We start from the raw sequence: 26,531 nt of genomic DNA, 5'->3' as shown, positions 1-26,531 counted from the left end.
TTTGTTATGGTCCACCGCTTTCTTTTTCCTAAGTGTTAGTAGTAACATGATCCAGGGTGAGTTTGTTAACTGCTTAGTCCACTATCCCTTCACCCAGGGCCTCATTTCTGCCACTACCACAACATGTTCTTTTGGCCTATTATCCCAGGATATTCGTGTACTGATGAGGATGAAATTCCAAGCATGCTATGTCTGGGTCTTCGTTACTGCAACATAAACCACTATTATTTCACAAGTTAGTGTTTTTTTATTTTTCTGTAAATAAAATCAAGGGCTGGAGCTGAATATTTAAATCACTATATATCATGGTTGAATCATCTGATCGTCATGTTTAGCTTGAAATATTTCCATTTTCATTTCACGAGAGGACTTTATCGCTTAAAGGTCAGTCCATATTTAGCATGATGCCTCCTCGGTCCATGTGTTTTAGTTAATTGGTCCCTATTCTGAAAGCTGTTTTTAGGCATAGGCCAAGGTTTGCGGAGAAATGACTGCACTTTTTCAGTTACCCACAAAAGGATACCTAGCAGGCAAGTGTATTTACTATAACATAAATTTGTGACAAAACTGGATACATCTACACAGGGATTGTGAGTGGTTTCCCTTGACAGTTTCTGAACAATGAAAAACATGCGTGTTTGTGGGTATTCACAAACTCTTCTCCACCCCTTTCCCTCCCAGGAAATGACGAAGAGCTGGAATACATTCCCTTCCGTGGTGGGAAGGGTAATGGAACAGCCCCAAGCTTGGTGAGGATCTAGGGAAAGGAGTTTCTCTGTGGAGAAAACTGGTGTCCCTATAAAGGGTGAAAATGCCCAATTACACACTGCGGGTGCCTTTCCTCAAAGTGGAATCGTACCTAGAGCATAATTCTGCATTGCCGTAATACCTTATACGAATGTTGCACTGCATTGCCATTAATGCATGTTAAAACCTATGACTGGCCCAGCTTTCTAGGTGTACTTCTGCCAATATTTTTTTATAACAAAAAGTAGTAAATTGGTACCCGTTCATGATAGTACTAACAGGAGCATTAATTTGCTACTATGTTTTGGGAAGCTGGCCCATTGTGTGTATGTATTGACACCTCTTTGGAGCGTTTCTAAAATCTTTGGATATGTTTTCACTGTTTCAACAAAACTTAGTCCCAACCAATCCCAAGTGTTTGGGTAAGAAACAAGGATGAAAATAGGAGACTTGAGGAACAACACTTATTTCTGATGATCATGTGTTGTCTGTTCGCTAAACAACATGAAACATAGATTATTTGAGTATATGCCCTCAGCCAAGCTTATGTGCTGCACCATAACTTTCACTCTTATTGCAAAATAATTGAGGTGTCATGCTTCAGAAATAAGGTATGTCTGCTCCTAAATTCTCAGATTTTTTCACTGGTTTTCCCATAGCAATTCTCTGTTATGACATTGTGCTGCCATTATCCATCCATTGGACTTTCTATGGAGAATGTCAGTCATTGGCAGGGGTACTTGTAGTGTTACGTGCAATTAGCGGCAAACAGATATTGAACACCAAACACCATTCATCTACACCACCAAACAAATGGCTTTTTGGTCAGTAATCCAAATTCAGGTTGTGCTAGCTGTTTCAGCAGAAATACTCTTCTGCCTGAAACAACAGATCTACTATAACCATAACAGAAATGAAAGACATCTGACTGTAATCTGAGTGTTACACAATGAGAAGACTTGGGTTTCAAAATGGTTACTGTTCAGAACATTTTTCAGAGCACAGCATTCTCAAGTGAATTCAGATATTGTACATTATTAAAGTTTATGAAATAAATTACCAGGTTAACTAGCAGCATATTATAATTAACTATACTTTGAGTCCTGGAAAGGAAAATAAAAAAGCCATTCCCCTAAACATACCCAGAATTACAATACAAGATTAGACAATATATTTCCAGTTGTGCTCTACATAGTCATATTGACGTACATTATTTAGCACACACCTCTCCCTTAAAGGTCTCTGATGTTTTTCTTCTAACTAGAAATGAATAATCAAGATTTAGGATCTATATAATATGAATTACCAAAAAAGTTTGCCTACATTTAAAAAAAATGTTTTGTCTCTTGGCTGTTTAACGCCTTAAACGTGTCTGTTTTTCTTCCGCGGTGTGGGCATTCTAAAGGGTGGGTGGGGCTGCGTCGGCTGTTGGCCGACGAGAGCACGGAAGGGGTTAATGCCATTCACCTTCAACAGTCATGGCATCGGTGAGAGGTTAGAGTTTCTTATGGTCATTACAACCAGTGTGTTCATTGTATTGGTAAATGGGACAGACTGGTGTTTCATATAACAACAACATTTACATTTGTAACTGGGTGTGGGTGTTCTTTTTCCATTATACATAAGTACCATAATTAAATTATTCAAATAGCAAAAGTTGGGACCATAACCTTTTGGGAACAGCTGCCTGCGAATGTTTGTGAACCAATTTGCATCCATCAGTGAGGTTCTCAAACCCCTTAAAGTAAGATTCTTTCAGATCTAGTTCGAAGGGCAAAATGCACCTTGATAGGCTGGCTTTATTATTGTATCTTCGCTGTCTATGGACTTTGGCGGTGAGGTTCTATTGACACATACTGTTTCATTACCCATTATTATGTGCATGTGAAATTTAAATTTAATCCTTAAGATAATGCAGTCAGGTTCTGAGGCTATCCATTTTGGATAGCTGATCCTGGCTAAAGTTGGTCAAGATGCCAGAGAAGGCATTCGATTGTCTGTGGCAGGGCCATCGCGAGCCAGAGACCGACAGACCTGGCTTATAGAGAGTTAAGGTCTGTGGGTTTGATGTCGTCTAGCTTATATATCTATAGAACGTTTGGAAAATGTTTTATGCAGGACCTAGTGTTGAAATTATAATCTCTTTATCTAGTTTAAAAGTGTCCATATTGGCTACCACAAAGCTGATAGAGACACAAGGTGTTTCATGTGAAGTGTATGATCTCTTCAATTTGTAAGGTGTTGGCTGTATAGTGAGTTTTAAAGTATTCCGGTGAATGGGTGCTATATAGGATAGGATATCTATAAAAAGTAATACCTTTGTAAACCATATTTTACTTTACAAAAATATTAAAATGATCCATGAACTCATTCCACTCTGCATCGGCTTTAAAAAAAATTCTACCTACTCTGAACTTGCACCATTAATGCAAAAGAAAGCACCATCAGAAGATACTTTGAACATATACTGGGATTACATTGACTAGATCTAATCAGGTACATATTTAACCCAGAACATTTGCAGCAAAATGACAAATCTTATACACGTGGCTCTTTGTGGCTTCTCAAAGCACTGGGAACAAATGGTGGCCAGGATTAAATGATGGTTCTTAATCCACAGACTATGTTGTGTTCATACGGTGCATATACACTATATTGTCTATTGGATGGCTGTGGAGCTTCCAAAACACGAGTGAGCTCCATCTGTACATGTGGACTGACTGCTCAATTACTTGTTCACGTGTCCTGCCCTTCTGTAGGGCTCCTCATGCCACATATTTGACATATCACATAATGTTTGGCACTGGAAATAAATCACACCTTGCACCATCCTCATCCGGTCATGTGGGACCATGCATCTCAAGTCCTGCAGTAGATTATATTCGCCTATCCGCAGGTACAGTACATCTCCATGTTAACTTCACCGGCTCAAGAACCTATATCCTGGACATTTTCTTTGCTGCTTTTTCAACCTCTGAATTTCTCATCATGATTATCATTTCATTCAGATCCCACGATAATAGAGAAATATTTGCTGATTCATTTAGATGCTGTGGGTGATCTTGGATCTTCTGTTACCTATACATTTCTTTAAATGAGAATGTACTACCTGCATAGTAAAGTGTATCTCATGCATTTTGTGTGTGCATCTTTTGACTTGCTGTTTGCTAGGAATGTGTTATGCGAGGACAGTTCAGGCCCACCACCACATCCCAACCGAGGCATATAAGAAAACCATTTTCCTAGTGCCTATCCTACATAAACAATAGGCAGGCTGAAAAAGAAAAGCTTTTTTGGCTTCAAAGTTTGTTCTTGTAGTTACAGTTTACCATCTAAGCATACAACAGACTTTCATCCAAAATGGTTTCCGCTTAAAAGAAACCCATATTTCCTATAACAGTAGCATTGCCTTTTGAGGAAAGTATGTTTGTGACATACATGTGTACTTATTAGAGCAACTGCCCATGAAAATGACCATCATCTTTGCGAATATATATATATATGTGTGTGTGTGTAAGTTTCCCTGTTTGAAAAAGATTGACAATTACAAAAAACTAAGATTGGTGGCAGTAAGGTAGAGTGTTAGGTAGCAGCAGCCACAATGTAGGTATGCTGTATTTTCTCTATTGCAATTTATATTTCACCTTTGAGGTTTAAAGTGGATGTTGTTCGTGCTGTGAAATGACCCTGAACTGTGGATCAAATGATAATCATGATTAAGATCCAGATCAAACATGTTAGCAAGACTCTATGACCCCTCATGGCTAGGGTCATCTCCACTTCATATTCCACTCTGAAATGAAGCATAGTTATTGCCACAGCCTTTCTGAAAACCCCTATTTCAGACTGGTACCTCGCGTGGCTGAGCCCGGACAGTCCCAATGCTTTAGAGGGTTGCTATTTTTTTATAATGTGGTTTCATATTCTAAGCGCTCCTGAATGAGAGCATCATCTTTATACTGTAGCCGCGGAGGAGCGGGAGAACATTCGAAGGTTAAAATGGCCTTCCGCAGGCTTCTGTCCAACACGTGTCTCTCCCAGGCTGGGTACCTATTTCTAAACAGATCAATTTTTATAACAGACTCCTCAATCCGTGGTGGCCGGGATGATGGGGTGGAGGGAGCAGTTGGCCTCACCTGAAAGACCGGCACACAGCCATCCCTTTCAGTAAACTTCTGATCCCGGTCCCCGGCCATACTCCTATTGTTCGACATGGACCTCAAAGTGTTCGAGGCCACCTCTGTTGGCAAAGGGAAGGCAGAGATTGGGTCCTCACAAGCACAGCTTGGTGACTGCCCAAACCTTGGTCCATTGGGATGAAAGAAGGCATAGTACATCAGCATAAAAACAATGCCAGTTAGAAAGCTGCTGAAAACCACACACAGTGCCGAGATGGCAAATGCATCGGCAATCTGAGGGTTCTTGTATAGATACCAGAGGGCACTCAAGGCAGTGTTCTCCAAAAGGATGACTAAATAGTAGATGAACAGTCGGCACCGTGTCCTTCCTTCTTTGACATTGAACCAGCTAAAGATGTAAATAATTCCGACAACCATGTCGAAAACAATCTCCTCCCACTTGGTGATGCAGAATTCCGTCTCGCAATGGACAATACAGAAGGTCATGATGCACCAGTGGAGAACGATAAAGACTCCAAAGTAGAGCTGGAAAACAGAGGCGAAGAGAGCAAAGGTGATAACTCTGGCTGCAATAGTGAAGAAATGCCAGCAAAACTGGATAATGACCGCCATGTAACTGATGGGCTTCTTGTCATCTCGGGAGTCGCGGAGAGCTTTCTGGTAGGAGGCCAAAGCCCAGGCCAAGGACACAAGAGAGGCCGCTGCTGTAAGACCTGAAACAAAAGAGAGGGATACAATAAGATGGCAGGAAGAATCATACAGGACAGTCAATAACCAATCCTTAGAGCAGTGGATTCTGCAAGAATTTATTTACCAGCATGAAGAGATACAGTAACATTAATTACGTTCCTTCTGATTCTATGGAAAATACTCTCCTACTGTTTCCGGAACATTTTAGAACAATATTTCCAAATCCATGGTATTAATACTTTCAACATTTAACTTCCCAGCACATAAAGCCATGTTTCTAGTTTTGCAGTTTTAAAGTTTTCCATCACAAAGTGCATCTGCTCAACTTATTGACTGAATGTACACAAATCTCTTACTCCTAATCACCCTCACTCTTATGCGTATTTCAGAAACTGTATAGGACCCAGACCCCCCAGGCTGTTCACTGCCCCTTCCACATCAAGAACCCACAAATAAGGAGTTGAAACCAATGGTGTGGGTAAAAAGTGGCCATGTTTATTACAAAACCATCCCAAATAAACATGACAATCTGATAACTGATATGTTTCAATTCAACAATTCAATATGCAGTATTCTCATAAATAATTGCATGACCCAAATAATGTTTACATGTATGATCTTAATCCTTCAGCAGAAAAGACAGAAAGTAATCTATATACAAAAGATGGTATCTATTGCTCCAGCATTAAGGGATCTTCTGGCTCGCGCCCCCCAACTGAGAACCACGCAGGCGCAACCACCTGCGTCCTTGAGAGGCGAGCCCCTGCCATTTGGTCCTTGTCCGCAACCCTAGGGACCCACCCCTCCACCACCAGGCTGCCCCAGGGGGCTTGTAGGGTATAACCAGGGGCTGCAGCCCCATGCCCTAACTTGTAACCTGGCGCCCTTGCCCCCAGCCGGTGTACCTATTTTTTCTGGGATGAGCTTACTGTCTCTCCCCCTCAGTGCTGACCTAGGGAGTATGCATGAGGACTCCCCTTAACAATGTAACGCAATCTATGTGGCCTCCTTACTGCCACACATAGCCCGACTTCCTACACCTCATCAAGTTCTATCACCTAGGTTTGGGTGGGTGGGAGACTCAGGAACTCCACCGCACACGGGGCCGGCATTGATGAGAAAAGAGGACGAGGGCCTGGGCAAGGTGCCCTAAATAGGCCCCCACCATCCCCCCCCCCCCAGCACTGGCAGGAAGTGACGTCATGACCTTCACCCAGAAGTAATTCCGGCCGTTTGCCCAGGCCAATCCAACAGCCTGGAGGAACACGGGGTGTGGCCGGGACCCCGGGGGCCCGTGTCCTAATGACTTGCTTCTTCTAGTGTGTGCTTTTCCATTTGCATCTCTCTACTGCACTAACCCTGTGATACTTCATCCTTCGCAAAACACAGAAGTAGTAGAATACGTCGGGGCTTGGTACTCTCCAGGGAAATGCCACTGTTTCATGGCCCTGCCCACATTTTTAGACAGCATTATAACCAGCATAGTTTGCTAACATGGGAAAGCCCAGGATAATATATAGATGGTAAATCTCCTAGCTCGTATTGGTTAAAAAGTATCTGATGGACAAGATTTAGTTTTGGTGTTTGCCAATTTCAGTGAATTGCGCACCTTATTAGGGATTCTAACTATTTTAATTTAGCCTGTTTTTAAACACTCACTGAATGTTTGCAGATATGGGAATAGCACCAGAAGGAGGTAGTGAGGCCTTTTCTGTGGGTCATTGGGAACTAGGTAGTCATTGGGCAGTATCTATAGGGGATACTGTTATATACAATTAATGTTTTTGTGGTCTAGTATACTATTTTTTTTTAATTCAATAACTAAAAGGAACTTCTTAATGGTTTAGGTAAAAAACAATCTGGAAAATGCTTGGGGTGCCGAAACGTATGCTGATAGCCACTGATTTTGAGAGGTATGGAAAACACTCAAAAATATCCACTGGAGTTCTAAAAAAACATAAAGACTGAAAACAGGAAACCCAAATAATATGACATTTTTAATAATTAATAGCTTTTCACGAGAGACAACAACGACGTTTAGTAAATAAATAGAACAGGAAAAAAAGAGATAAATACAAAAATATATCTATGGTATGGAAAACACTAAAAAATATCCACTGGAGTTCTAAAAAAAATAAAGACTGAAAACAGGAAACCCAAATAATATGACATTGTTAATAATTAATAGCTTTTCATGAGAGACAACAGACATTTAGTAAATAAATGGAACAGGAAAAAAAGAGATAAATACAAAAAAATATCTTATTGTGCACAAGAGTGCATGCATTTCAGTAACATAGCAACCGAGCAGTAAAATGGCTGCTGCACAGCCCTTCAGAACATTGGAAAAAAAGAATGTTTTATGGAATGAAACAAGGGGCGTGGAGGAATGAAGGAGCAGGAGGGGGAGAAGTCAACAAGGGGCAACGGGGAGTGGGCTGGGGAGGAACTTAAGGTGAGGGAGGAATAAAAAGATAAAACCAAAAAAAATATGGATTGGAGAAACAGTGGACGTGCTCAGAGGAGGAGGGAGAAACACACTGGGTGGTATTTGAGGGCGGAAGCAGTTCATCAGGCAGAGAGAAAGAAAGCCCCTGCCCCCTCTTGGAGCTATGAAAAAATCAGAAAAGAGTATTTTCCTTAATGTGAGAAGAAGGATACGAGGATGCAAAGAGGTTTCTTTAGGAATATGATGTAGTATTGCACAGTATTGTTCGGGACCAATATATTATTTTGATGTCAGGGAAAGAAATGAGTTCATTTGTTTTGAACAGACAATTTCGTCGCACACTAGGAAGGAGATATTACCATGTGCTACTGGGGTTTCACTTCCAAAAATGCCACTACAACTGTGATATTATTTACTTATTACAGAATCTTGTTCAGTGGTACAGTGGTTCCATGCAGTCACATTGGTGAGCTGGGTATACAGCACAACGGAAAGAGGCAGGATGAACTTTAATCGGATAGGAAAAATGCTCCCTTATATGGTATACTTTTGTCTCTGTCTTGTATGAAGACAGTCCTCACCTGTATGCCATCCCACTCAGCTCCAATTTCAGGAATTCCTGACTTACATCTAGTTGGATTCCACCCCATAACAGAGTTCAGGGTAATCCAAATATCGGTTGCTGGATTCTAAGGGACCTGCCTTCAGATTTTAAAATGTTCTTTTTTTGTATTATCCGGTTAGAGAGAGCTGATAAAACAGCTCAGGCTGAGCTCTTTGACCGAAATTTCCACCTTTTTATGAGTATGTGAGGAGTTTGCACCAGTATACCTTCTTTGTTTTTTTGGGAAACAAACTTTATTAAGTTTTTATATAGTACTCAGTCACATCTTATACATCTTCAACCCCTATACATTGGCCTTCCAGCACTGGATCAATACTTATGCCCCCAGCATAATTTTGCCTCGCTTCGCCAAACCTGGTTTAAGCCAGTAAACTGTTCCACACAAGAGTGAGGCTTTTCCGGCAGTGAAAATGATATCCCAGTTGACCTGTGATACATTCCTGTGGGGCTTGATTGTGTTGCTCCTTACTTATTCCAGCACTGTCTACCTCTATGCCTCAGTGCAGAAAACAAAAAACATCATCCCCCCCCTCAACTCAACCCCCCCTCCCCCTGGTACCCTCCCCCCTAACCCTACCTCCCCCCTCTCTTCAGACATGTCGCTTTCCCTAACAACGCGTGCAACTGCTCAGTATATGTTCCACACACTCCAGTCGAGTCCTATGTCAGTAGCCCATATCTCCGCTAAGAGGACGCATCCACCTTCATGGCCACCCCTCCCATTCTCTCATCACACTGCCTGCTGTTGCAGTCCCATGTGTCAAAGACACCAGTATACCTTGTGCTCAGTGCCAGGAATCCTGAATGTAATCCTTCCTTTATTCCACAGGTTTAGGCTTACTCTGCTTGCCTGATTCTGCACTCTGCAGTCTTTTGATAAAATTCCTAGGAGCTCGCTGTTGACCATTTTGCTACAACAAAAACTTGCCATTGCCAGGGCTCTGGTTTTCTTTACTTAGTACTGCATTCGAAGCAGAGGGACTGTTTTTCAAATGAAGAGAAGCTACCTGCTTACTGTCCCTAGATTTAACAGGGCAAGATGGGGAGGAAGAGCCTTCTCCCTCTTAGCTCCCAGACTTTGGAACTCGCTTCCGCCTGAACTGTCTGATCAATCCTCTTTGCCGGTCTTTCGTATACTTTTAAAGACATGGCTCTTCTCCAATGCCTACTAATCTGACCTTATTCTTTTTCTGCTTTCTGTTTTCTTGTCTGTTATCTGCGCCTTGATGCCCCTTGGGGCTAAGTTCTTGCGCATTACAAATCACCATTCATTCATTCATTCATTCATTCAAACATCGACAACCTTTACAGTGGCGTTGAACTTGGGATCAAGTTGAACTCACTGTGTTTTTATTTAACTTTCTACATTTACTCTCTGTGATATCCTTAGAGGATATTTAAATGGACCAGATAACAGTGCTGTGCCAATCGGGACCACAATCATGAGTTTTAGCCCCGGCTGGCAGAGGTTTGTGATCATTCCGTACAAATATAGTAGCACAACCTGATGATGATGCTGGGTTCTTCTGATGGGGGTGTTTTAATGATCTTTTTGGCCATATAATTTGTTGAAAAGTTAAACATTTCATTGAGAGCCTACTCATGCTTTTGGAAAAACGCCCTTTTGTTGAAGTTTTAGTTTGCTGGCAGGATTTGTCCTTGAACATATGGCAACCATGGTATGGCTGGAGAATGGTGGGGCAGATGGTTGACCCGCTAAGCTTAAAAGGCATACGCCCCGGATCGTCAAGGGAATCACTGGGATTGTTCCAGGACTCAGTGGTGGTGGCATTAAGGCTTGGAAGGAGGCTGAGGCTATGCTGCCTTCTATTACGTTAAAGTGCCAGTTTTGCAGCCATACTTATTGAGGCACGATGCACTCTTCGAACAAAAGTGCAAAATATGAAGCATCCTGATCCACGCAATATGCTAAAGCATGCAACGAAGTTTGTTAGAAATTAAATACAATGAGGAGGTGCACTCTTATTTCCTGTAATGTAAAAATAATAGTTTATATATAAAAATGTCAATGAGGAGATGGAGAAGGGAAAAACAATAGCATGGGTGTTCTTGACTGTTCACTGAGCTCTAGTGACACTGTGGCTTTACTGGACCTGCTCCTGTTGCCGCATGCAGAACCTGTGGTGCAACGACTGGGACGGTGGGGTAATCTGCCAATATTGGTAGTGTTTTCTATAGGCTGAATATGTATGGCACCACTTATGCACTGGTTTTACTGTCTTTTAACGTACATGTTTTGCCTTGTACTGGTTTTTATTGTTTTTTAATCTGCATGTATTGCTTTTTATGATATGAACTATATCGAAAATAAAGCTATTACTTACTTACTATAGGCTGAATAGTAGACATATAACAATAACTTTCTGTTGCACTGCATTGACACTTCATCGCACAAGCACTGCACTACAAGCAGTACCTAGACAGATGAACATAACTGGTGTCCAATTAGGCTGAAGTAAAGAAGAGGATAAATATAGAGACATAACTGAATCCCTCCATCAACACATCTTGATTGAACCTTTTATGGGATTAGTTAAACTTTGTCAGCAGCCAAACCAGTCTCAAGCCAAATCTAAAAATCAGTACTCCAATACCTGGATGTTTAACTGCAAATGTATTTCATACAACATATCAAACATGATAATTGATTACATTTGTTTTCATGTAGTTTCTAAACCCTTTCCTTGAACACTAATGAGAGAACTTATTCGTGGCCATTCAATAACTAGTTGTGACTAGTAAATATTGTGCGAAGCAACAGATCCTGTCTGTGTCCCCCAGATTATGGTCAAGTGAAAGGTTTCAACGTTTTATAAGGGCACCAAAAAAAGAGCACTCTTTCGTTTCATTAACTTCTGAGTTCTTATCTCGTCATGTGGTACTCAAAAGGGAAACAGAACTACCTTAAAATTTCAACTAAAGACCTCCATCTTTTCTTCTGGATTCGGACCTCCTTTCTTTTCACTGAAATACTCCTACCCCCACTTTTCGACTTCACACATATCTTTCCCAAGCTATCAGTGACAGGCCTTTCTCCTCAAACCATTCAACTGCATAATTACCTCCTCGTCCGTCTTCCCATCCCATTCCTTACCAAGGAGCCGCTTGTCTGCTCTACAGAAACCTATTACCTAGCAAAGTTGAATACTTTTCCCAATATAGTGCCGCTCACCTGGCCCGGCATACATAAAGGGGGAAGTGCGTCACCCACATATCCTAAGAATATCAAAGAAACCCAAGAAGAAAAACACAAATCAATCACCATAAGCAGAAACAGGGAGGAAGGGATGGGATAAGGAATGGAACGGGAAGACCAGGACTCGGAGTAATGAAGATTATCAGTGAGTAACTTGGCATTCTCCTTTCATGAATTTCAAAAGCAGACTATACTTGTTTCAGCTGCCTGCCGACTGCTCCCCTTCCTGAGCTGCCGAACTTCAAACTTTCTACTACAAACCTCCCTCATTGAATTTATCAATTGCTGAGCTTAGTTGTATAACAGCAGATATTTCATCTCCCACCTTCCAAATGTTAACCTCTATGAAAATCCTTCCACTGCAGAGACCCCTACTAGTTTGGCACTGTGGCCTTTCCTATTCCAAACTTTGAACTTTAGGCCTCCCCCAGATTCCAAGGGCAGTGCTTATCCGCCATTCACCTGCAGGCTTGTCTTTCTTTTTCGTAGATCAAAGGTTATATTAAGGCAAAGATATACATTAAAGTGTGTACAACAAGTAGAACTGCCTGTACAGATTTTTAAGTTTCAGCAGCAAAATGCCTCATGGTCTACCGTCAAGGTTACATCGATTTTTATTACAAAACATATCTATGATATAATCCAACATTTAATAAAATATTCCATTTAAGGCTTGAACAATTAACCCAAATACACTTTCAGAGAATAATTTAGTATACAATGTTTGCCACAACACCAGTTCATAACAAGTTGTGTACCTAAAGGAAAGCATTCCAAATACCCTGCTAGCTTTTGGTGCCATCAGGTTTATTGTACAAGGTATGCTAGGGCCAGCTGTACATTTCAATAATCCATGACTCTATTCTTTCAGTTGCTGCTCTTGGCCAATTCCTAGACACACCTTGAATGAGAAGGCTTTCGAACGCATGGCCCCCTTTCCCACATTTTCTTTTTTTTAAAAATCTTTTTATTGACAATTTTTTACATAAAAAAATACATTCCCCCCCTCCCCACCCCCCCTTTCCCTGACCAAGAACACGTCAAAAAGATAAATAAATAGCATATTATATACATACAGCAGAAATTAATCCCGGATGATATACTTTACCATAAGTGTACAGAGACATAAAGATGAAGATAATACTATATACACAAAATACAATCATCTATGTCTCTGGATCCACAATAACATTGGTGACCAAATCCGCATACCCATTAATCTTTTCTTAGCTCCTTTGTTTTTATAAATTGCAACTTCCAGGCTACAAGTGGCTAATAGTCTAGATCTCCATTGTTGAAATGCCGGTGGATCAGGATCTAACCATGCTGAGGCAATAGTAAGTCGAAGTATAGCCATGGCCACGAATATTAAGCCCTGGGTGTTTGTCTGCAATTCACGATTTGCTACCCCCAGCATGATTTCCTCCGTTGAGATTTCAATTCTTGTTTGACAAACCTCTGATAGAAATTCAGAGATGTCATTAATCAGCTTAGTCAGCGTATTACATGTGGCAAATGGCAAAAATGGCTGACGTTGTAAATCCGCTGGCGAATCCTCTCTTGAATCTCTCCTTGACTCGGCGAATGGTCCCGCAGGCCTGGAAGCAGGCAATGGTTATTCCCCTTCTTAAGAAGCCGGGTCTTGACCCGGAGGCCTTGGTCAACTACAGGCCAATCTCTCTCCTCCCTGCGCTGGCTAAGATCCTGGAGAAGCATGTTCATATCGTGCTTTCCAATTTTCTGGAATCTCACAATCTGCTGCACTCCACTCAATCTGGCTTCCGCCCCAATTTAAGAACCGAGACGGCGCTTTTGGAGGTGTCTGAGGCCATAAAAGAGGCGCTGGATTCGGGCGGCAAAGCTATGCTCGTAATGCTGGACTTGTCGGCGGCCTTTGACACCGTCCCCCACGAGGGTCTCCTCACCAGACTTCACGAGATCGGTCTGAGGGGGACGGTGCTTAGCTGGTTTACATCATTCCTGGCTGGCCGTCGACAAACGGTCTGGGCCTCACCCAGCTCCGCCGTTGTGCCGCCTTTGGGAGTCGGAGTTCCGCAGGGATCTGTGTTGAGCCCGACTCTTTTTAACATCTTTATGACCCCTTTGGCGGCATTGGCGGAGTCTTATGGGGCCCAGATTGTTTCTTACGCTGAAAATACCCAGCTCCTCTTTACCTGCAGGAAAGGAGAAGATTTTGATGGAGAGAGTATCCGCGAGTGCCTTGGGGCTGTTTTTAAATGGTTCCAGCTCAACAGCCTCTAGTGCAACTCAGACAAGTCTGAGGTACTCTTCTTCGGCTGCCCACACGACCCAGACTGGCAGGAATGGTGGCCTATCAACATGTTTCATCCAGCAAACTCTTCCCAGCTAGCTAAGAATCTGGGGTTCAGGATGGATAATGGCCTGGCTTTAAGATCTCAGATCCTTGGTCTCACGGGGACATGTTTTGGCCTATTGAGGATGCTCCGAAAGTTTCTTCCTCTGCTCTCAGAAGATCATAGGAAGACGACGGTGCAGGCCTTAATCGGCTCAAGATTGGACTATTCCAACGTCCTATATCTTGGCCTGCCGGAATATCTTTTACAACGTCTGCAGGTCGTCCAGAACTCGGCTGCGCGGGCCATTTTTGGCCTTTATAGACGTTCTAGAGTTTCACGCCTTTTGCAGTCGCTCCATTGGCTGCCTATCCGGAAGCGGATAGTTTTTAAGGCCTTGACCCTGGCCCATAAGGCTCTCCATGCCTCGGGAGCTAAATATCTCCAAAGGAGGATTGCCTTCTACCAGCCGACCCGATCGTTGAGATCTGAATCACTGTTCCTCGCGGTGGTACCCCGAGTAAAGAGGGCCCGCATTGGGGGTCGCTCTTTCAGGCTGCTGGCACCACAGATCTGGAATACGTTGCCTCTGGCACTACGCAGCACCTCTAATCTGTTGAATTTTAGGAAGAGCCTTAAAACTTGGCTTTTTGCCCAGTAATTCTTTTCGCTCTGATTTTTGCTGTTCCTTTTTGCTTGTTCTGTGTTGTGTTACTCTACGACTGGTTTTAATAAAAGCGCCGGGACACTCTCTGGAGTAGCCGTGCGCTATAAAAGACAAAACTAACATAACATAACATAACTAACATAACAAATATATGTATAATATCGGCCCCGTATAGTGCACAACGAGGACATGTTGTTCCCTTCCCTGTTCCCCATTTAGCAATTTTCTTAGGGGTGTAATATAGGAAGAAGAAAGTTTTATAAAATTGCGCCTGTAACTTTATCGACATTAATGAATGTAGTGCAAACTCATATGCTATGCGAGGGATATTGGAATGTACTCCTAGTTGTTCCTGCCACATGACGCAATGTTTGTCCATATCATCTGGGGCCATTAAATTTCCACAATCCTGGGAGTTGTTTTTTTACATCAATCAATTGATTGTTCCGGAAGTTCTCCCGCCCACCAGTTTTCTTTGTTAGGAAATCTCTAACCTGCAAGAACTTAAAGAAATCCCTATGGCTAATATTATATTCCTCATGCAGATCCTCAAATATCTTAAGACATCCTTGTTTATAAAAGCAACCCAATTGCACCATCCCTGCCGATATCCATCTGTTTATGCAATTGTCATGAAATATTAGAGGCAAATCATTATTACTATTTGTTGGTGTGTAAAATGAGAATCGCCCAAGCCCCAACATTTTGCGAATACTGCTCCATGCTTTATAAGCCCTTAAGATAGTCTTAAACTTGATTTTCTTAAAATAGTTGTTGTTAGTATGTCGCCAGAAGCAACCAGCACAATCTTCTCCTAGTAGGAGTTCTTGAGGGGTCGGGATCTCCTGATTGATACTATCTATCGAGATCAAATTGGCGCAATATTTTAGGACAGTGGCCCAGTAATACAACTTAAAATTTGGTAGGGATAAACCTCCCTTTTCCTTCGGTAATACCAATCGTTTAAGAGCCCGTCTAGATTTTTTATATCCCCAAATAAAACTTGAGAGCATAGAGTCGATACTCCTAAAGATTTTGGGGGAAAATTCAAGGCAGATAGTCCTAAAGAAATATAAAAATCGGGGAAAAAAAAGCATCTTAATCAAATTACAGCGGCCCCCTATAGTTAGATGTAAATTATCAAGTCGGACTATCTCCTTCTTGGTTCTAGAAATCAATGGTTTTAGGTTAATATCAACAATGTTTTGAATTTTGGCAGTTATTGTAACCCCTAGATATACGGCCTCCTCAGTTACTCTTGCATCCCCCATCACAATCTTGTTATTTAGAACAATCTGGGTTTTATTAGCATTCAGTTTATATACAGATACTAATCCGAATAACTGTGCTTCCTCTTCTATCACCGGCATGGCTATATTGGGGTCTGTAGTGATAAGCGCAATATCGTCGGCATATGCCAAGGTTTTGGTATTGTGACTACGTATTTGAATTGGTGAAATATTTTTACAATTGTCAAGCCACCGGATAAATGGATCGATATAAATTGCAAATAAGAGGGGTGAGCAGGGGCATCCCTGCCTAGTTCCTCTCGTGATTGCAAAGTTTTCTGACAGGAGCCCATTAACTAATACTCTAGCACTTGGTTTATTATATAGGCCTTGAGTGGCCATAATAAATTTGTTGTTGATTCCACTATAAAACATTGCCGTCTGTAGAAATCTCCAGGAGACCCTATCAAACGCTTTCTCTGCGTCAAGGAGTATAAGCGCCATAGGGTCTCCTGTGGACTCTGTATAGTCAAACAGTGAGATCACCCGTTGAACATGGGCAGTTGTTGACCTTCCTGGTATAAATCCATGTTAGTGTTTGGATACTATTTTATTTATTATTGGTGCCAATCTGGCCGCCAGGAGTTTCGAGTAGATTTTTGAGTCCCCATTTATTAGAGTAATTGGTCTATATGAACATAAATCAAGCTGATTTTTTTTTTCGAGAAGACCACAATCTTAGTTTCTGACCAGGATGGGGGGGGGGGGTGTACCTCCCAGAAATATGTGGATGAACAAAGTCATCAGAATTATTTTTAATTGATCAGCAAATTTCAGATAAAACTCAGATGGTATCCCATCCAGTTCGAGAAGACCACAATCTTAGTTTCTAACCAGGATGGGGGAGGGGGGGGTGGGTACCTCCCTGAAATATGTGGATGAACGAAGTCATCAGAATTATTTTTAATTGATCAGCAAATTTCAGATAAAACTCAGATGGTATCCCATCCAGTCCTGTCGCTTTTCCGCTTTTTAATGTTTTTAAAGATAGTAGGATCTCATCCCAGTTGGGTAATTCATCCAACCTGTCCTGGTCCTTCTTCTCAAATCTGGGACCTCGATTTACATCTAAATAAAGATCTGGTTCCCCCAATCCACTTATCGGTTCTGTATAGAGATCTTGATAGAATCTCTGGAATGCGGCCCTTAATTCATCTGGTTCTGATTTTATACCTAATCTTGGGTCTTGTATTTCTCTAATAGTGCTTGCTGATGCCTCTTCTCTAACACGCATCGCTAGCTGATGCCCAACCAGTTCGCTCAGCTCATATATCTTTTCCTTATTTACTGATGCTTTAGTGATGGCCTTTTCCACTATTATTTCTGTGATAAGGTTTTTTGCAATGGCTACCTGAGATAATGCACTGTCTAACTCCTGGCCTTGTTGAGCTGCAGCAATCAGATCTTCTTCTGCTTTGCCCAAGTTATAGTGTAGTGCAGCTAAGTGGGATTTCCCTTCCTTGTTAGACCTGAGAGAGAATTGTAGGGTCTCACCTCTTATGCCCGCTTTAAGGGAATCCCATACGATTACTATAGATGTACTTCCCATATTATCTGCAATAAAGCCCGGAATCCACCCCTTCATGTGTTCGCAGTACTTTTCATTCATTAATAGAGCCCTTTCGAACGTCCAGCTCTTAGTTGGCTGGTTATTCGGAGTATATGATAGTTTTAAAGTTAATGGGTTATGATCTGATAGTAGGCGTGGTAATTTATCTATCGTACACATACTTTTCAGTGAATTTGATATAAGCATGTAGTCAAGTCTTGCATGTCGCGAATGTGGATATGAGTAAAATGTGAAACCAGGATCTCCCCAGTGATTATGTTGCCACCCATCTATAAGGCTATGTACCAAACATAAGTCTGTTAGAGCCCGAAAGACTCTAGGTTTCCTGCCATGATATTTAAATTCTGGACCAATAGTCCAGTCCCCGGTGAGATGTAGGTTAAAATCCCCGCACACTACAAGGGGAAGAGGCCAATGAGCGAGCTTGTTGGAGATCTTTATTAGCAAATCTGGTTCATCACAAACACTCCCATATATAGTGCAAATTGTTATTTTATTTCGCCCCTTATTGTACTTGCATTCGGCGATTGCCCATCTCCCGAGTTTATCGGACAGTACTCTTTCGAATTGGAGCCCCTCACCTTTTGCTAATATTGCCACCCCCTTACTCCCTGTGTAGAAGCTGTCATAAGGTTATATCCCAGCAATTTCAATAAGTAGTGCTGAGAACCTTCAATATGAGTTTCTTGTAAGCAGGCGATATTAGCCTCCATTAGTTGTAGTCCTACCGCCACCTTCTGTCTTTTTTTAATATCGTTGAGTCCGCAGATATTTAAAGAAACAATTTTTAACTTAGCCATATTATTATTAGAATTATAGCCATCAGCCTGGTGTCATACCCATGTCTTTGTTTCCTAATCTTTACACGATTATCTGTGACTACAGTGATACAGTTTTTTTTAACCTTCATGTGATTTCCCATATTTTCAATACAAGCCTCTCCGTTTATCGATCAATCGACCCCTGTCCGCTTCCGTGAGATGTTTAACAAAGCAAGGATAGAGAAGGCACAGAGTGCAACAGTCTTCTCAACGTCATCGTGGTGCATTCTTCAATGTTGTAGTCATCTCCAGTGCCGCGGCATGCTAATACTGCACCACGCGTCATAAGCGACTCAACACCAGCTAACTTCATGCAAAAAGGCCAGCATCAAAGATATCCATAGTGGATGCCTATCTGCATATTTTCCTGCAGCGCCTAGCCTGTCGTGAGCTACTCATGCCATGACCAAACTTTAGATAAATGATCGGGCTGAAAACCGAATAAAAGTTATTGAAATAAAGGGTGTTTGGGGCCAAGCAGGCTCAGCCTGATCCCACAAAAGCCCTTCCAAGGAGTAGTGATTTGACCAATTACATGTGGGAATCTGTGGAAATGTATGACACCGCTCCTGCAAACCCAGGAAGTCTGCTGTAATGAAGGTCCACAAGGGCCAGTTGCGTTGGACTTTAAAGCGCTACATCATCATATAGTTCCGTAGTGAGACATTCTTATTTTTGTAACATCTGAATTCTTCCCTCTCACTTTCAATACTGCAATTTCCTGGTCTGCCTGGAGCGGTTTTCTTGTCTTGTTAGCACTTGAGTGGAATCAGCTGCTACAAAACGCCATCTTGGAAGCAGGACAGGAAGATAGTTGGCGGTATTTGCTTTCCCCTTCAAGTAAGGCAGCCTGTGTCATTTTAACTTATGTAATGAGCATCTCAGAAAAATGCAGCCGCACGCAGGTTTTTAGGCACGCTACATACTCCTGACAAAAGGCATTTGCTTCAAAGCTGATTGGAAAGCTGCATCCAATCAGGCTCTCTCCTTTTCCCTCTTTAAACTCCACACGTTGAGGACTGATTGGATTACTTTTTGCCTAGTTATTCTTTCCAGATATTCGTGTTTGCGTCACCAGTAGTCCCTGTTACTACACCTCAGATTCAATTGTTTTTCCTGAATCCACCTTAAAGAATTCAGCCCTGGCCCTCTTATATTTTCAAGACCTGAAAGAATCTTGGTTTCAACTTCCATGCTAAGTCCCTTTCCCAAACTTTCAGTGACAGCGTGAAGAAACCCAGTTGTCACTGGGAAAAGACATTTACGAAGGTGCCCGTTTTAACCTCACAGTGGGTGACAATTTCTAAAACGCCTTATTTAGCAGTTTAGTTGGCTGATGTATTGGCCATTAACATTTCTTGACCAGGATTTTGTTGAACATAAAATTATAACATTGGCAATGCCATCCTTATCATTCGAGCAGACAGAAAATGAGAATTTAACAATATCAAAAGAAATCTAATCGACGCGCATTACCTAATAGAGCATATTGCATTTCAAGAAGGGGGGGCGTGTACCCAAATTCAGAACTAGAACCTAGCCTAAGGGGAGAGACTGCCCTTCACTCCAATCAATACCTCTTGGTTACTTGGGAATGAATAGTAAAGCTTGAACACAAATATGTTGCTGCCCATTTATGATCTTTCTCTGCAACCAGCGGGCTTCATTTTAATCAAGGTCATAAGCTGCCTAGGCCCTGCATTAAAAATCAGCCTGCGTTACCAGATATATTATGTATGCAAAGCAAATTGCATGACAAAGAGATAATGCGTAATTTGTACTCTGCATTAATGTAGGTAAACAGATTTATGATTTTCTGTGCCTTATGATTTTGGTGGAAAGGGCAATGTGTTTTGATCATAGCAGCAGACAGTGGGGGAGGGGTACACTTTGGGTCATGAGTTGTCTGTATGTGAAGGCAGTGGCAGCTGGCATCTACGTAAGGGGCGGGGGCGCACATACCAAATATTATAAAATATTAAAGAAATAAACCGTACCTAATGCTAGGTCCTCGCTTCGGACCTTTTCTTTGGAGGAACTGGAACCAGAAGCTGGAACTCTCTTGCCCAATCCTAGCTCTGCTCACATGTAGCATGTAAGCAGCACCCTGATTGGAGGGAGCAGCCTCACTCGGTGCTCCACGCAGGAGGCCTGCACTTACTCTCAACCCAGCTGCACATGTGTGGCTGGCAGTCACAAGACAGCTGGCCAAAAAGACATGAACACTGTAACCAGTGCGTTGGACAGCCCACCCTCCGCCCTGCTACTGTCAGTCAGCAGCAGGCCCAGCCCCTGTCCTGACGCTCGACTAGGGACGGGGATGAAAAATAAAATGGTAATGAACTTCGATTAAATTTTTTATCTCAGGGGCTTTGAGGGGGATTTTAAGTGTGGCAACGCTTCTCTTCTCCAACGGAGGACCAGCACCTGGCCCATGGGGATCCAGAGGAACGCAATGGGAGGAGGCGTATTGTATTGTATTGCAACATTTTTTTTAGTGCTTACTATACCTATGTGAAGCACGGAATCACAACCCTACATGGACAGCAAGCTATGCATGTAGGTTGTGTGGTTGAAAAGGTTTTGTGCAGGTGCCCAATGCTCTTCTCCTGCAGTGCTGTTAATAATCGGAGCACCGAGTACCAGGGCTGCATACTGTGGAATTCAACTCAGGCCTTTTAAATCTCAGTGTATTGACCAGACACTACTGGGCCTTTATCTCACTCTTGCCAGTCACTGCTTTCTACCTTTGGGCATGTTATTATGTTTTTCTGGTCCACCTTCTTTCCCCTTTGTGTGTTTTTCTCTTTCGTGCTCAAAGTCAATATTTAAAGTGGAATCATAAGTACTGGTCACCAAACATGAATGCTGGTGGACACCTGCAACTACCGGCTACAGTTAAGCACTGGGTGTCTTCTTTGATCCTATATGGGAAGTGTTCCTATGTTATGTGTTATGCTCACCTCTGTGCGGTTATCAAGGTATAGGATGCGGCGCTTAGCATTGTGGCGGTTCGAAAGGCAAGAGGGATAGGCATGCAGTGCATGGTTTTCAGTAAGCTGGCAGCGTTGAGCAGCTCTGTAGGTCCATTTATGGTATTTCTTAATTTCATAGTCTGCTTAGTTGGTTAATGCACTGGGGTGTCCATCAAGATGTTTTGTTAAAAAGTTGATGGTTGTGAGAAGTACATGTATGTACGTATATATTTAGTATTCATAAAGCCTGAACCTAGCCAAAAGACGGTGGAGCAAAGTACATGGTCAAAAACAAGCATAAGTCAATGAGTAATAGGAGAGAAATTTGGGTTGTAGGCTGTGAATCCATTGTGATGCAGTGTTGTTTAAAGAGGTGACTCTTCAACTCTTTCCTAAATTGAAGCAGCATTGGGATGGTTCTGACGGATACTGGGATGTTGTTCCAAATCATGGGTGCTTACATTAAAATGTTTTCTACACTTCTTAGTCTGTAGTCTGATGGCATTCTGGTTGTGGGTGTGTCGAGAACCATCACAGATGGCGAGCTTGTCTGCAGGGGTGGTTGTCACGATGGCTTGCAAATGATGCAGTTGGTTTTTAAGATGACGCGGGCTGGTAAGGGGAGCCGGTGGAGTTCGATCAGGTCAGAGGTTTTGTGATCATATGTCCTCAGGCCCAGATTAAGACATGTTGCAGAATGTAGCATGCCCCTAAGGGGTGCCACTTTGGAGTCTGGGAGTCCATGGAATATGGCATTACCACCATCCAGATGTGAAAGTGCCAAGACTTGAACGGCAGTTTTGATGTCGTTTTCTGGAAGAACTTGTTTAACTTTCTTTAGAAGAGAGAGGTGATACCAGAACATCTTTGTGTTTTTTGACAATGTGTTCCTTGAGGGTGAGATTGGTGACCAAGATGAATCAAAGTGACTTGGCATTCAGTGAAAGTAAGAGTTCGAAGCACAAATGCTCATGTCATTGAGCCAGGTTTGTACTGTATCTTGTTTGTTATCCTTTGCAAATAACAGGAATTCTGTTTTGGTTGGGACATTCATGTTTTGATGATGTGCAAGCAATGTTTGAGGCACTGAAGCCCTAAAGCTGAGGAGACTTTCAAGGAGAATTGTGTAGCATCGGCATATTGGTAAACCTTGATGCAATTATCTGTGAGTAGAGCACAAATCAACCAGCTTGATATAAGGGTTAAAAATGAAAGGAGACAGTCTGTAAAACTTTGAAACCGAGTGGTAATAGGGATCTTTTGTAACTGGAGGTTCCCCAAAGAACAAACTGGTGTCAGTTGTAAAGATTGGAGGAGAACCATTGAAGGACGTTTCCAGTGAATCCCATTCAAGACACCAGGGTGTCTATGAGGGTAGAAAGGCTGACTGTGTCAAAGGCACTGAGAGGTCCAGCATTATCAGGTGGGAAGGGGCCATCTTCATCTGTGGTCAAGAGGGCATCATCTACGATATGTAAGTTAATGTTATCCATGCTGCAGCATGATCTGAAGTCAGACTGGTAGTCTCGCAGGAATTGGATAGCAAAGATGTGATCTTGGATTTGAACATAGACTGCCTTTTCAATGATCTTGCCACTGAACGGTAGGTAGGTGATGGACAGGTAGATGGCAAGGTCATAAAGGTGCAGTGTATGTTTCTCAGGATTGGGATGATCTGGCCTGTCTTGAGAGCTTCTGGGAAGATGGCCTAAGTGAGTGAGGCATTAATAGTGGTAAGCATGGGTAAGAAAGTGTCCCTGATGAAAGCTTTGATGAACGATGATGGTAAGACATCCTCTTCATGAGAAGCGTCTTTAAGGAAGTTGAGCATATCAGCGAGAATTGGGAGAGTAAAGCTGACCATTGTGGGATTATACAGGAAGGATGGTGTAAGAGATGAAGCAGGCTTGATGTTGCTTGTGTGCTGTTGTATCGTCTGTATTTCTTAACTGAAGAAGAGGTTGATGGCATTACACTTTTCTATAGGTGGGTCTGGCAGGAGGTTCATATAGTGCTTGATTGTCTAGAACAGTGTTCTGCTGGTGGCTTTATTGATGGTGTTAGTATAGTACTTTGCTTTGGCTGATGTGGTGAGCTGGCTGCGTGTTGCACAGAGGGACTTCCATAACAGGAAGTCCTCAGGAGTTCTGTTTTTCTTTATAAACAATTCCTATATGAAGGTGGGTTGCTTATTGTCAGCAAATTCTTTAGCGTACCAGGGTGCTTAAGGCTGTGGCTTGCACTGGCTTGTTGTAATTGGGGAGTGATTGTTTGCATGGCTTTCCAAAAAGTACGGAAGTTGTTTAGAAGGGTGTTGACGTTGGATGTGGAGTACATAGGATGAGAGATGAGTTCAAGCATTAGGTTGTATCTGGAGTAGTCTTTGGAGGAGCTGAAGAGTTGGTCTTCTCTTTCGTGTTGACCTTGGTTTGATGGTATGGCGCTGAGCAGGGAGATAGGAATGACAAAGTGGTCGGTCCAGTCCACAAATATTTTGGTGTTGCTGAGAAGACCAGCTTGAGTATGTAGCCTATGGAGTGTGTTGGTTGTGTGACATGCAGTACCACATTAAGTGTATCAATGAGGCTGAAGAAGGTGTCTCTTTTTTGTTGTTGCTTGTGTTGTCTAGGAGGTTGAAGTAACACAAGAAGGTGGTGTAGGCCTGTCGGATGAACAAGGTGGTGAAGAGAATTGAGACTTCCTCAATGAAGTCCTTCTTCTGCCCTGGGGTGTTAATTGCTTGCCTAGGGTTCAGGACCAGGACAGCTTAAGGATGACAGTAAAGACTCATTCCTTCCTATGTGCATGATGCGCATGATGGATGCTGTAGCCTTTGGGAAGAAGGACATCTAGGATAAGTGAAGAGGTGGCCCTAGACCATGTTTCTGTGATGAAGAAGACTTCAAGCTTGTGATAGGCATTGAGTCAATGATGGCTGGTGTGTGGAGTACTGCAGAGCGAGTGCTAGAGAGCATGAGTTGGAATGTGTGTTCTTTTGTTTGAGGGTGTGTGGTAGTTAGTGGCATGTGTATGAGGTTGAGTGTATGTGTTGCGCATTTACTATCTAAGTGTTAGGGTCCTTTGCATCTGTGTGTGATTGTGGAGAGTGACAATATTGGGTGATGCATGATTTTACCTTACCTCGTAAGTTTCAGTAGAGGAGCAGGGGGTCTGGGCCAAGGACCTACGATGCCCTAACAGGCCCAAACAGGTGGGTGCCTGGTCTGTGCCCCTCCTTTGCTGGGGATGCCCTGATGATGGGACACTTTGAAAAGTTGATTGAAGTGAGGAGAAAGGAGGATGTGACTTCCCTTGCAGATGGATGGAGGGAAGTCTAGTGGAAGGGAAATCCAGTGATGTCACTTCCTGTGCAGATGGATGATGGAAAAATGAAGTCCTCTAGTTTAACTTTTTCTTTTAGACAGTTTTGGCAAGAAACCAGTGATGTCACTTCTTCTGCAGGTGGAGGATGAGAAATCCAGTGGTGTCACTTCCTGTGTAGATGGATGATGGGAAATGGAGTCATCTTGCTTGCCTTTAGCTTTTAAAGACTGTTTTAGAAGGAAACCAGTGATGTCACTTCCTGTGCAGATAGATGTTGGGGAAATTAAGTCCTCTTGCTTGTTTTTCTCTTTTAAAGACTGTTTTGGCAGAAAACCAATGATGCCACTTCCTGTGCAGATGGATGATGGAAAATGCAGTGGTGTCACCTCTTGTGTAGATGGATAGTGGGAAAAATCAGTGGGTGATGGGAACTGTAATACTTAAATACCCTGTTTTATGTTGGTACCCTGTGTTGTGTAGTCGTTCTGCAAATCCTGTTGTCGCCAGGAATGGTTGGGCCGGTCCTTCGCAGTGGTGCTCCCCGTGAATGGTTGATTCTATGTCACAAAGGGTCGGGTTTGGCTGAACTTTATGTTGGCGGCCAGTGTGAGGAACAGGGTTTCGGGTTCGATTGTGAAGAGCCCAAAAACTTAAATTCAGCTCCAATCAGGTAGTTGCAAGTCTGATATGTCCCTGTGAATCTGAATAGGAGTCCAGCAGACTAGTCCTTTCTTTCACTCTGGGAGTCATCAGTTCAGGTCCAATCCCTATGAATCAGGCAGGGGGCAACCGGGCAGCAATCTAGCAAGGCAGCAGTCTAGCTAGGCAGTAGTCCAGCAGAGCACCAGTCCAGAAGAGTGTTAGTCCTTTCAGCAGCACATCAGTTCATCTTCCTGGCAGAGTCTCCACAGGTCCAGACCTGTACTGAAGGGTTGGTGCATGAGGCCCAGTATTTATACCTGGTGCCTCCTTTGAAGTGGGAGAAGCTTCCAGAGGTTTCCCCTTGACGCGCACATGTTTTCTGCCTCGTCTGCCCTGGCTCTAGACTAACTACAGGCATTATACAACTCTTTGTGTGGAGGCGGGACACAGCCTATTCAAATGTACGTAGGACTGTGCCCAGCTCTGCCCACCCATCCTGCCAGAGATGGCCCATCCAATCACACCTAAGTTCTCTATTGTGTGTGGCTGTCTATGAGGAATACACAAAGCCCAACTGTCAGTTACATTCAGTCATTTGACCCAAAGACAGTCTCCCTTTTGTTGTAAAGCTAGGGTGACCAGAATTTAAAGCCAAAAACTGGGACATTTTAAGAAAATAGAAGAAGGACTTCAATTTTACTTCAAGCACCCGGACAGAACTACTGCTCTCCTCAGCAGAGAATTACAGAACAGGGATAACTATCCTTGCTTTGTACAACATAAAAAAGCACCTCCCACCGTTTTCAGTGAACCCTTTCAAAAAACCGGGACAGGAGCTAAATTCCCTGCAATCTGCCGGGACAGGCAGCTTGTGGAAAACTAGGACCGTCAGGGCAAATTCGGGATGCCTTGTCACCCTATGTAAAGCCCCTTCAAAATGTAATCGATGTCCAAGTCTAAGAAGCACTGGAATCCACTGGGCCTGCTGACATTTTTACTAGCCTTGGCCACGTGATGTTTTGGATATTTTGTAGAATGTAATGAGTGTTGTGGTTCGGTTG

General features: G+C 42.7%; 1 protein-coding gene across 1 annotated transcript in view; it reads right to left on the bottom strand.

Moving 5' to 3' along the window:
• Positions 1-1,086: 1,086 nt before the first annotated feature.
• XKR4 (XK related 4) overlaps positions 1,087-26,531 on the bottom strand; it is a 737,543-nt gene continuing 712,098 nt past the window's right edge. The window contains exon 3 of the mRNA XM_086965757.1: positions 1,087-5,599. Within this exon, the coding sequence (XP_086821883.1) occupies positions 4,653-5,599 (947 nt within the window). The 3' untranslated portion in view covers positions 1,087-4,652. The remainder of the gene's footprint in view (positions 5,600-26,531) is intronic.

The sequence above is a fragment of the Lissotriton vulgaris genome, chromosome 4_1 (genome assembly GCF_964263255.1).
Source record: "Lissotriton vulgaris chromosome 4_1, aLisVul1.2, whole genome shotgun sequence".
NCBI lineage: Eukaryota > Metazoa > Chordata > Amphibia > Caudata > Salamandridae > Lissotriton > Lissotriton vulgaris.
Note: the sequence above shows the minus strand (reverse complement) of the source record. Positions and strands in the feature narration are given on the sequence as shown.